The sequence below is a fragment of the Microtus pennsylvanicus genome, chromosome 11, assembly GCF_037038515.1.
Source record: "Microtus pennsylvanicus isolate mMicPen1 chromosome 11, mMicPen1.hap1, whole genome shotgun sequence".
Taxonomy (NCBI): domain Eukaryota; kingdom Metazoa; phylum Chordata; class Mammalia; order Rodentia; family Cricetidae; genus Microtus; species Microtus pennsylvanicus.
The window spans coordinates 18,523,230-18,535,143 of NC_134589.1; the positions used below are offsets into that span (position 1 = coordinate 18,523,230).

The window sequence follows — 11,914 nt, forward strand, 5'->3', positions numbered from 1 at the left end:
GTTCCCCATGCACTGGTCCTCAGTTGTACTTGGCTTTGTGTCTATTCCAGTACCAAGCAGGGCTTGGCCAGACTAGACAACATCCCATGAAATGAATGCACAACGGAGGACCTAGAATTAGGACCCAAATAACGGCTTGGGGTGTCACAAAAGAGAGAAGACGCATCAGACCCTGGAACATTTCTGGAAGGTTCAGAGAGCGGGTGAAAAGTTCCAAGTATCCTAAAGAAAGGGGAGGAACTCGGGTGGTGGTAACCAGTGGAGTCAGCAAACTAATAGGCAGGGACCAGCAGGGACATCTGGAGTCAGCGGGAGGACTTGGGAGAGCTGGAGATGAGGATGGAGATGAAGAAAGCCTTGGTGGGACAATGGTCTGGGGCAAGGGGACTGACTCAGTGAAGCCAGCAGTCCAGACAGGCTGGAGGGTAGTCTGCTAAGAGGAGGCTGGGCTGAGGGTGTCACAGTGGCCGAGCAGGGCAATGAGGGCTAAGTTTGGAAAGGAAGGCATGAACAGCACTGTTTCCAAAGCCAGCACATAATTGCCACAAGGGCTACCAGAGAGTCTTCAAGGGTGTGTGTCTTCAAGGCGTGAGTCCTGTGACCAAGGGCATGACAGACGACATTGTGTGTGGTTGACATAAAAACAAGATCACATCCTCTTGGTCATGATTCATTGTCTTTATTAACAATGCCTCTGGTCGCCAAAAGAACACACGTGTGTTCCGCAAAGCGGTATTAACACTGTCATCCTCTACGAGAAAACTGTTGGCATAAATAACTTAAATGAGAGAAAATAAATATGTCGCTGAACTCTTCAGAAACCACGGCTTCCCTTCTTGTGGATGAGAACCACACGGAAAGTTTGCCAAACCCACCAGGCTAGCCCCAGGGGCTTCCCTGCTCCGTGTGCTCTTCCCTTACAAACATTCTCCCCCCCCTTTTAACAGTTAAAATCTACACACAGAAAGTAAGAGGTGTCTGGAAATGATTTACAAAAGGATTTGTGGGTGGCGGCTGTGGCACCTCCCAGCTTCTCTGCATATGTACAGCACTGGCCCCTCCCCCCGTTATTATTCTGTTTAATATGCCATCGCTAAGGAGAGCATAAGACGCTGTTTTTCTAGACAGAAACGTGTCCGTGGGCGGCAGGCGGGAGGAGGTGTCCTGGAAGGAGACATCTTTGGTTGGAAGTGGCTGGCAAGCCCAGTTTCCCCCATGGCAAGGCAGTGGGAGAGGGTAGGAAACCCATCTTCGGGGAGCAGGGGTGAGATTTCTGTCCCTTCTACCATCTCTAGAACCCTGTCCTTCTCTACCTCAGCTGAAGATAAATTTGAGATGAAGGAATAAGGGTAGCCAAACATCTAGGAGGCCAGGTTGGGAATTAACAGCCTCTTCCAGGAGGTTGCCAACCAGAGGTCTCCTCCCCCCCCTTCTCCCTCATTCCCTCTCTATCCCCTCCACTTGCCCATATGGGGGTACCCCAATCCTTGGAATCTCAGAAGAGTTCTTGGAGGGTCTAATCTCCACCCTGGTCCATATTTTACAAAGGAGGCAGCTGAGGTACCTAAAGAGAACCACGTAGCCCAACCTCACACTCAGTGGCCAAGCCAGGGTCAGAAACCCTTTCTAGTCCCGTGTTCTTGCACACCGGGCTTTACAGTGGAGTGCGGGTGAGTGATCTTTCCGCAGCCAGTCCCAGGTGCTTTCACACTCCGCTCCCTTTACTGTGAAAATATGCTACCTTGTCCTGTAGGGGACCGGAGAGGGTAGAAAACTCCCCCAATCCCCACCCCCCGGAGGGCAGACTGGGCAGAGTGACTCAGTGTCAATGATTCAACTCCCTCTCTTGACCTGCGGGAACCCCCTCAGCGGGCAGGAGGGCGAGGGGACTCTACGGGTTGGGGACTCCGCAGGGCCTGGAAGGTTTAGCGCCCCTAACCTGGGCTGCAGGCTTTTACAATAAAAAAAAAACGAGTCGGATCGCGCCGGGGCTGCGTGGGCGCGGGAGCGCTCTAGTAGGCGTTCTCCAGCTCCGCCTGGTTGGCTTTGGCGCCCCGGGAGCGGGGCCGTGGCTTGCGACCCTTCTGCGGCCGCGCGGTCTCCGGCCCGAAGTCCTTGAGCTCCGACTGGTTGTGGAAGCGGGTGAGGCGCTTGCACTTGCAGGAGGCCACCAGACGCACCTTGCGCGCTCGCGGCGCAGCGCTCCCGGGACACAGCATCTGCACCCGCTGCGCGCGGTAGCGGTCCGGGATGCAGCGGAAGTCGGGTCCGTTTGGACGCCACCATTTCACGCGGCCGATGGCGTTGGGCAGCAGGCGCGCGGGGCCACATTGGCCTGAGCACACCAGCTCGGTGACAGGCTTGGCGCTGCGACACGGCCCGTCGGTCACGAAGCGGGTGTAGTGCAGTTCGCGGCAACTGTATTCGGATGCATCTGCGGAGAGAGGGGAGCGTGAGAGCGGCAGCCTAGCCCAGGCTGGGCGGCTAGCGTTATTCATTCCTCCTTGCTTTTTCCAAATCTGCCCCTCTCCAGGCGCTTTCCTACCAATGCAGGGATAGTAGAAAGGAGGCACCAAGTACTTTTGGAGCTTCCTGGGGAAGATCCCTCCCTGGCTGCTCTCTGTCCTTGGAACCCAGTGATCAAACACCAGCGCTCTGTCATTTACTTTCTGTGTGATCTGTGGGCAAGTAACTTAACGTCTCTCCCCACATCTGTAAAATAGGTTGCCCCAGGATCCAATGACCTCAACCACTACATGCACGTAATACCGGGCACTGTGTGGCAAAGAGTCAGAAGGGGCGGTTTGTTCCTGTTTGGGGACTGGGTCTTATGTAGCCCTGGCTGGCCTCAAATGAGCTGTGTAATTGAGGGTGATCTTGAACTTTTGAGCTCCCGTTTCCACCTCTCCGGTGTGGGTATACAGGCGTGGGTCACTCACTCTGTCCGGCTTAGGAGGTACTAAGGATCCAGCCCAGGGCTTCACGCATACTAACCAAGCACTCTTCTAATTTAACTCCTTATCCCCAGCCCTGCCTAGCAGCCACTAGTCACACCTGGCTGGCTCCGGTCCCTTCTAAAACTCCTTTACTGGCCACTGGGGCAGGGGCGGGGTCCCGGGAGCTGGAGAAAGGAGTGGAGGTTAATTGAAGGTAGTAAATCACGACAGCTGCTGTGGAGGAGCGGGTCGAAAGGCAGGTGGTGGGGATGAGAATTCATTAGACTTGAAAGCCACCAAAGGCAGCGTTTCTAACCCCCTCATTATCACAGGTCCAGGCTAAGGAAAGAACTTGCCCCAAAGGCAGGGCTGGGTTGCTTGACGCCCCTGCCTAGGACGCCAGCACCTTCTGGCTCCTGCAAGGGTGAAAGTGATTTGTTAGAGGATTCCAGGTTGGGGATGTGTGGGGATGGAGGGCAGGTTGCTCTTTGCTAGCTACTTCCTTAGCAGAGGGCAGCAGAGTTCTGACCCCCAACCCTACAGTTCCTGCATACCAGGCTCTCTTGTTCTGTGTGCTTTGAACCGGTAGCTCATGGTGATCCAAACCTGCTCTCCAATGAAGAAAGTTGGGTCTGGTGTCTGGCCTCCTCTCTCTCTCTCTCTCTCTCTCTCTCTCTCTCTCTCTCTCTCTCACACACACACACACACACACACACACACACACACACACACACACACACACACACACAGAGGCTGTCTCCCACCATGGGCTTAGGTGGGTGGGAGTTTTTAAGCTAGCTAATTTATATGAGCCCTCCCCGCCCTGCAGTTTCACAGGGTCAGGGCAAATATGACACAAGGATTTTTTTTTTTTTTTAAGTTCCAGGACCAAAACCAGAGAGGAGCAGAGGCCAGGATCAGCCTCTGCCCCAGAGAGAAGGCACAGCAGGGGAGGTGTGCACCTTGCCATCCTCCTGTGGCTGGCTTTTTGGTTTCTGGGTTGATTTGACTTCCTCACCCCTGCAGAGGTGGGATGTGGAGGTGGTCTGTTTGCCCAGGGAAGGATAAATTTGGGGGCTTTCCAAGAATAGTGCCTTTAGGTCAGGCACTTCCTCTGCAAAACGTGACTGCAGGGCATGCTCCTTTGGGGTGGCCCTTTCCCCCACATCCCTTACTGGCTGGGAGACAGCAGAGGCAGAGTGTAGTGGCAGCTTGGGAAATGAACTTCTGCCCCACTCAGATGGGGACCAGCAGGCAGCAAGGTCCTCACTCTGGAAGGTGTCCCTCCAGCTGCCACCTCACCCCAGTCGTTCCTGCCAGCTGCGCACTCAATCCCCCAGGCATTTCTCCATGCAGGACTGCCTTCACAGGCTCTGTCCCCAGGAATGAGGCAAAGCTGGGGCCGGGGTGCAAGCAGAGGGCAGCTGGTGCCCCTTGTGCCCATATGGGGGATGCTACACTCAACTGCCACTCATGTGCTAAAATCGTATAGAAAACTCCTTTCTCTGATGCTAGCCCACTGATGAGGGGAACTGAAGGGGTTCTTTTTGGATCCAGGTTCCCACCCGAACCCAATCTCGGGTTGCACTGCAACTGGATCAAACCAGCTTCCAGTCTCAGCTCTTCTCACTCCCAGGTGACTTTACCTCAGGAGCCTCAGTTTTTCCACCTTCAAGCTAAGGCTTTACCTCCCGGGTGACCATGTGGGATACAGGACAGCCACAGCATCCGGCATCCACCAGGTGCTACCAGCATTACCCTTGTCACCTCCCTGCTGGTCCAGCTAGAGCTGACCCCCATGTCCTCATCCGTGAGGAGATTCTTTGAACCAATCATACAAGTCCGTGCCCATGTTTATGCCAGTTTTGACAGATCTCAGTCTCCCCGCCCCACCTTGGACACTTGGCCAGCCCCTCCAAGCCTGTCCTCAGATATAACACTGTGCTAACATTCTTCCAGGCAAGCTGGTCTCTCCCCTGGTGTGTTAGAGACCCCCAAAGAGCAGATCCTAAAACTACCCCAGTTCCCTCCCAGGATCCCCTTGCTACCTTGTCTTCCTCATCCCATACCTTTGGTGTCATAGGGATGGTGGGGAGGTCTCCCTCCGTTCTCTGCCCGGTTCATGGTCTGGTTGTTCTCCAGCTCCTGGGGAGGCTCGGGGTAGTCTCTGAGGCCAGGGATGATTTCTGTGGCATCATTCTTGAAGGCCGGCCACCCCTGGCCCTCCACAGCACGGAAGGCAGCATGGACAAGCAGGCAGACAAGACAGAGGGCCAGCGAGAGCTGCATGGTGCCAGGTGGAGGGAGGGCACTCAGTGGCACAGGCTCCAGTCCTCAGCCTAGATACAGTCGCCTTTTTAAAGCCCCCTCTGCCTCGTGCCAGCCAATGAGGATGGGCTGGAACAGGGCTGGTCCCATGTTTCCTCACGCCCCCTCCCCAGGGGGAAAGGGGTGTGCTCAGAGTGAGCCCTCCCTAAGACTTCTCGAGCTCAGCAAACTTCCAAATTGCTGCTGGCGCTCTCAGGTGACCCAAGGCAGGGACAGAGCCAGCGCTCCCAGCGCCTCCCACATTCAGACGGCTGTGGTTTTCAGATATCAAAATGAGCTTGGCTTTTTAATTGTCTGACTCCCTGGGCCCCTCAGGCATTCTCAAAACAAACTGTGGGCCAGCTTAGCAAAGGAAACATGGGGCTCTGAGTTCTACAGAAGGCAGGCAGGGTCCAGCTGACCAAATTCCTCTAGCCAAGTTCCTTTGTCACACACACCCCCGCTAATGGTCTTAATTAAAGGTGTTTGTTTGTACCCCACTCCTCACCCAGAAGCAAAGGATGCCTTTTTTCATTTGGGGGGATTCTGGGGAATCTAACCTAGGGTCTCATGCTTGCTGTGCACACTACAGGGATGCTTTAAAGGCAATCCCATTGGCCTCCATAGGGCTCAGCACTGACGATCCTGAGCAGAGAAGTCTCTGGACTTTCTCTTCAAAACCAGGGGGGGGGGGGAGTAGAGACTCCACAGCCACTGGCGAGGAGGTGGGATTCTGGGGACAGGTTGAGGGTAAGCAGGTCACCATGGCTCTTGGAGATGGCTCACAATGAAGAAATCTCTTCTACCCTTGACCTGGGGTTCATTACAGAAGATTCTTAGCCAGGGAACTCAATGTGGCTTATAGGCTGGTGTGTCAGAGGCAGTTTCTTCCCCGGTCAGGCCTGGGGCAGGCAACACAGAATCCCATCTCTTGGAAAAAGCCAAGGCTAGTGCATTTATTGGTGATATCCCCCACCATTTCTCAGCTCATGTATGCGTGCGTGTGATACATGCGTATGAGTACACATGTATGAGCATGCAAAGACCAGAGGAGGTGTGTCCTCCTCTGTCTCTCTCCAAGTTATCTCCTGAGACAGGATCTCTTCCTGAGACATTTAGGTTAGGCTGGCTAGCAGGCTAGTGAGCTCCCATGACCCACCCGCCTCTGTCCCGCCACCCGCACAGTCCTGGGGTTTAAGTACAGATAGCCAGGTTTCCACATGGGTGGCAGGGATTCGAACTCAGGTCTTCATGCTTGCACACCATGCACTCTTCCTCACCAAGGCATCTCTCCGGCCTCTCGTTATGTTTTCATAGACAGCTCTGAGTCTCAGATGAAAAATCCAAGGGACACACACACACACACACACACACACACACACACACACATATATATATATATATATATATATATATATATATATATATATATGCAGGTGAGTTTCAGAAAGCCACCTCAGGCCCATGTAGGCCACTGATTCTCAACCTTCCTAGTGCTGTGACCCTTTAATACAGTTCCTCATGTTGTGCTGACCCCCCCCCAGCCATAAAATTATTTTCATTACTACTTCATAACTGTAATCTTGCTACTGTTCTGGATCATAATGGAAAACTATCTGATACTTCCCATGGTCTTAAGGGTTGATGACCCCTGTGAAAGGGTCATTCAACAACCCCCATGCGGGCTCGAGAACGACTGGTCTAGGCACAAAGAAATCCAAAGGAGCTGCTGGCTCAGCCTGCAGTAGCAAAAGGGCCATGCCAGGGGGAAGACGGGTATGAGCAGGCAGATTCACACCTAAGGTGCAAAAAAAAAAAAAAACAAAAAACAAAAAAAAAACAAAAAACGGCCTGGCGGAAGCCTTCACTGAGATAGATTGTCGGAGGATGGCCCAGCCCTGGAGGAAGGCCGGGAAGGCGGCTATGGTCCACCTCGCCTTGGTATGCTAACTGCAACGAATTCCCACCTGCACAGCTTCTGCAGGGCTCTGCCACCTGCCTCGACTTGTGAGTGGCCTGTCCATCTGTGGCCAAGCGCCTGTGTCCTCCTTTTCATCTTCCGTCACCCACACATCAATGCAGCTGCTTTGACAGGTTTACAAGGCAGACAGAAGGCCCCTCAGGAAGGGCCCTCTCTGATACCTGCTTCCTAAGTCAGTTTCCTTCGGGGCAGACAAAAACAGCTGTGGCCATTGTTGGGGGGTGATCTATCTCTCCCACCAGAGCTGTGGTGTTGTTAGAAGCTGCCCCCTCCTTTTGTCTGTGACCTCTAGTCCCCTTTCCCCTGCTCTGGAATGTGGACTGTTAACCCTGTCTGGGCCAGAGAGCCAGCCTGTTGTTCCAGATTGGGAGGGGGCAGTTCCTGGGAGGGCATGTGTGTTTCTGTGAGCCTGCAGAATGGTTCTCACAGCACCACCTCCTGGTGGGAGATGACCATGGCCACCTTAATAGAGATGCAACCTGTGCTTGGAACACTTCCGCCACCTGCTGGACATAAAAGGAGAACCCAGGTGGCCAGAGTGACCAAGCTCGGGATTAAAGTGGTGTTAACCGGAGAAAGGGTGTATACAGAGACTCTGAGTTCCTTAATGGCCATCCCTCTGCCAACAGGTAGCCCTGCCATGCTCAGGAAGACTCTGGGAACCTGCTGTGGTGCCTGCCTTCTGTTTACTCATTTGAGGTTAAGTCAGTGATGAGTGTGTGCCTGCAGGTCAGAAGTGGGCATCAGATCTCATTACAGATGGTTGTGAGCCACCATGTGGTTGCTGAGAATTGAACTCAGGACCTTTGGAAGAGCAGCCAGTGCTCTTAACCACTGAGCCAGTTCTCCAGCCCCTCCCCACCCATGTTCTTCCTTCTATGCAATTTTATCACAAGATTTGCCTATTCACCATCACAATTAAGATGAAGAACAGTTCTGTGGCCCCAAGGACCTGCTCTGATGTCCTTTATTATTTATTTATTTATTCACTTTTTGAAAGAGTGTCTCGGTACCATAGGCTAGCTGAGGCTAACCCTAATCTCCAGATCCATCTCCCAGGCGTCGAGGTTGCAGGTACATGCCACCTCCGCCAGCTCTGTCTCTTCTACAAAGATGTCCACTTGCCTCCTTCACCCTCCCTCTTCCAGACCCTTCTCACAGCAACCACCAACCTAACCGCGTTTCCCATCGTTTTTCAATTAAAAAAACGCTATGCAGATGCAACCAATGCAGGGCGCTGCCTTTTCTCACTCAACGTAATTCCCTGGAGTTACCCCGTATATGGGTACAGTGACAGGCACGTATCTTTCATTAGTGTCCTACAGAGAATTTCTATTGCCCAGGTTCCCTGTGTTGCCCCTACTCATCCTTTCCTCCCAGCCCAACTCCTAGCACACTGAGTTCTGTCTCTGTAGGTCTCATGGTCCCCAGAACACCCTGAGCTGGACTCACACAGTATGCCAGCTTACCAGGTGGGTACCTCCAACAGCTAAATTGTAGGTGTTCAAGAAGTATTTTATTTTTAATTATTTGTACATCTGTTTGTGTGTATGCGTTCGGGGCCTGTGGAGGCCAGAGGTGCCGGATCTTCTGGACCTGTAAGTGGTTAGTGAGTCACCCAACATGGGTGCTGGGGACCAAACTCAGGCCCTATACAAGAGAAGAATGAACTCTTAACTGGAGCTGTCTCTCCAAGTCCCCTAAGTGTTTTGTTGTTGTTGTTTTTGGGTTTTTGTTTGTTTTTTTGTTTTTCGAGACAGGGTTTCTCTGTAGCTTTGGAGCCTCTCCTGGAACTAGCTCTTGTAGACCAGGCTGGCCTCAAACTCATAGAGATATGCCTGCCTCTGCCTCCCGAGTGCTGGGATTAAAGGCGTGCCCCACCACTGCCTGGCATAAGTGGTTATTTTTTTTTAATTTAGAAAAAAGGCTGTACCAGTATGGTGGCATGTGTCTTAATCCTAGCATCTGGAGGCAGGGGACAGCGAATCAGGAGTTCAAGGCCAGTCTTGGCTACAGATGGAGTTTGAAGCCAGGTTGGGCTACCTCAAAAACAACAGCACCAACCACAGAAGTCAGAAAAAAGCAAACATAAATAACCAAAACCTATAAAAGGAAACATACACCAAACAGACTTCTTTGTAAGGTTAAGACATTTATTTTGGTTACAATTTTATAGAGTGTTAACACTGGTGATACAGTAGACATTAAACTTTCCCTTTTACCCCCCACCCCCACCCCCATGGCAGGAATTGAATCCAGGGCTTTGCCCTCCACCATCCCCTTTCCCCTGAACCTTTTCTGTCTAGAAAATCACTCTTTTACGAGTTACCCTAACAGGGGGAGGAGGCAAGAGCCCCACAAGCTAAACATTCACCAACGGTCTCTGTACCCTGAGACTCCCTCTGTTTATGATCAGGATAGAATCTTGATCTGGGAAGACCATATGATGCCACTTTTAAGAAAAGGAAAATGTTCTGTGAGGAAAGCTCTTATCTTCATATTTAAGATCAGTGCTTGTTTTGATTAAAACATTGAGCATCTTAATACTACAAGCATCTTCAGTGAGCTTGTGGCTGGAAAGGCACCAACCTTCTCAACAGCGCCCCCTGCTGGCCACACATTGTTACTCATGCTCATTTCCCCGAGGGTGTGTGCTATAGGCCAGCTCTGGATTCTTAAAACAACCTCCCGCATTGGAGCCCCAGAGAGCCTTATTGTGGGCCAGAAGATGTCCCTCATTTGGTAGGGGTTGGTCTGTGCCCTCGAGGTAACAGAAATAATAGGTGGGGGAAACAGCCTGCTTCTGGAAAGGCAGCCAGCATACTTGAAGATTGAGAAGGGAACCATTTTGCATTTTAACTTTAACCTGGATTTTTATGAGTCAAAGAAAGTGATCAGGTACGGGGAAGAGGAAGGGGCATCCTGAATTCTTTATTCCAGGGATAGAACACCATCCAGGAACGGCCCCCACTCGCGGAAGTACAAGTGGCGGCTCTTTGGCAATACACGGCAAGTCTACCTGAAGTAGGAGCTAATCTTCTGAACGCGGGGTAAAGCCAGCCAAGAAATCCTGAATTTTCAGCAAATAACCCCAAAGGCAAGACGGGAATCTCCCAAAGGCCCCTTTTCTTTATTTTCCCACAAAATAACGCCTCCAGGAGGCGTTAGTGAGTAAACAGCCTTGGGTGTCCTGTGAGGTCATCACCCAGATGAGGCGGGAGGGGAGTCCAGCCTCTTCCAGGAGCAGAGTTCATCCTCACAGGTCTCCATGTGTCACCTGGACGAAGCTCTGTCCTACCTGATAGGGAACTCTTTTTTTTTTTTTTTTTTTGTCTTTCTCTGGGGATGGCTCAAAGACGTGCGTGCAGGGCGGGGCGCTTGGACATTGCTGGGAGCTGGTCTCATTATAGACAAGAACAGCCCAGCTTCCTTAGGCAGTAGTGAAACCGCTTCCACTCAGCTTTAAAGAGCTAGGCGCCCCTTAATAAACCTAATTTTTTTTTTAAAAAAAAAATAGGATCTTGCTGTTGTAGCCTGGAGTCTCAACGTGGAGACCATACTGGCCTTGAACTTGCAGTGATCCTCCTGCCTCTGACTCCCATGAACTGGGACTGTAGACTCATGCTACCATGCCCTGCTATCCCGGGTAGTTTTTTGTTTGTTTCTTTTGTTTGTTTTCTCTCATAACAACACACGGATAAGTGCTGTCAACGTCACAGGGTTATTATGAAATGCAAATCAAGCAAGAAAAGCCACTTGGAAACTATGGAGGTGGTACACAGTTCGGCTACTGCCGTTTCATTCTGGAGAAAAGAGGACCCGTCCCATGTGTCCAGGAGCTGCTGTGGTCACACAGGATAGGGGACAGTGACCATCCAGGCTGCACAGCTCTGTCCCTGCGGTGATGGGACAGAGGCCCCAAGATGCACCTTCTTCTCCAGGCTCCTCAGCAGCTCTGAAAAAGGCATATCCCTGACCTTCCCTGTCAACGCTGCTGAGTTCTCGATTTAAAGCTGCATTTAAAACATTCAACAAAAGTCCCTGATATGTCTTTCCCTCCAAGTAAGATTGCTTTGCAAACTCCGGCAAGACATCCTACAGGCAGGCACAAAGGCTGCTGGGATCTGGGTGCCCCACAGCAACAACGCTCTATACACACCGGGCACTCAGACAGCTCTAGGTATTCAGAAAAACAGGCTTTTATGAGATGCCTGTGTGCTAGGTGCTGAGGTGGTGGCTGAATGCCGCCACTCTGCTGTGTGACCCTGGATACACACAGCATAACAAGAACATAGAGCCCAAGAAGACTGTGCTCACTCTCTGGCAAATGTGCACACACATGAGGTCTAGCACACTTCCAAACCAGCCCTGGAAAGAAGTCCTTTAAAGGGTCATTTCTTTGTTTGCTCGCTCTCCAGTAAAGGACATCGAGGCTTGTTTATGCCCAGAGGGCCACTCCATCAGAACTACCCGTAAATGGGCAAGGGTGAGCACAGGGACCCTCCATTTCCCTTCTGTCCCCTCCCCTCTTCACAGCCGTGCACACACCCACGAACACGAGCTGTAATTGGCCAACTTCCTCCTTCTGTTCTTAGAATAGAAACCAGGATGAAAAGCAGTTAGTATGACAGCTGAGGCTCACCCACACTATAATTCAGGATAAAACCCTTGCAATTCTCCAAATGGTGGG

The 11,914-nt window shown here is 51.8% G+C and overlaps 1 protein-coding gene across 1 annotated transcript; it reads right to left on the reverse strand.

Moving 5' to 3' along the window:
- Nucleotides 1-2,012: 2,012 nt before the first annotated feature.
- Sost (sclerostin) lies at nucleotides 2,013-5,225 on the reverse strand. Its single transcript, XM_075942179.1, has 2 exons — nucleotides 5,006-5,225; nucleotides 2,013-2,434 (listed from the first exon to the last, which is right to left on the reverse strand). Exons 1-2 carry the CDS (start codon nucleotides 5,223-5,225, stop codon nucleotides 2,013-2,015), a joined length of 642 nt encoding a protein of 213 aa, XP_075798294.1.
- Nucleotides 5,226-11,914: the final 6,689 nt, after the last annotated feature.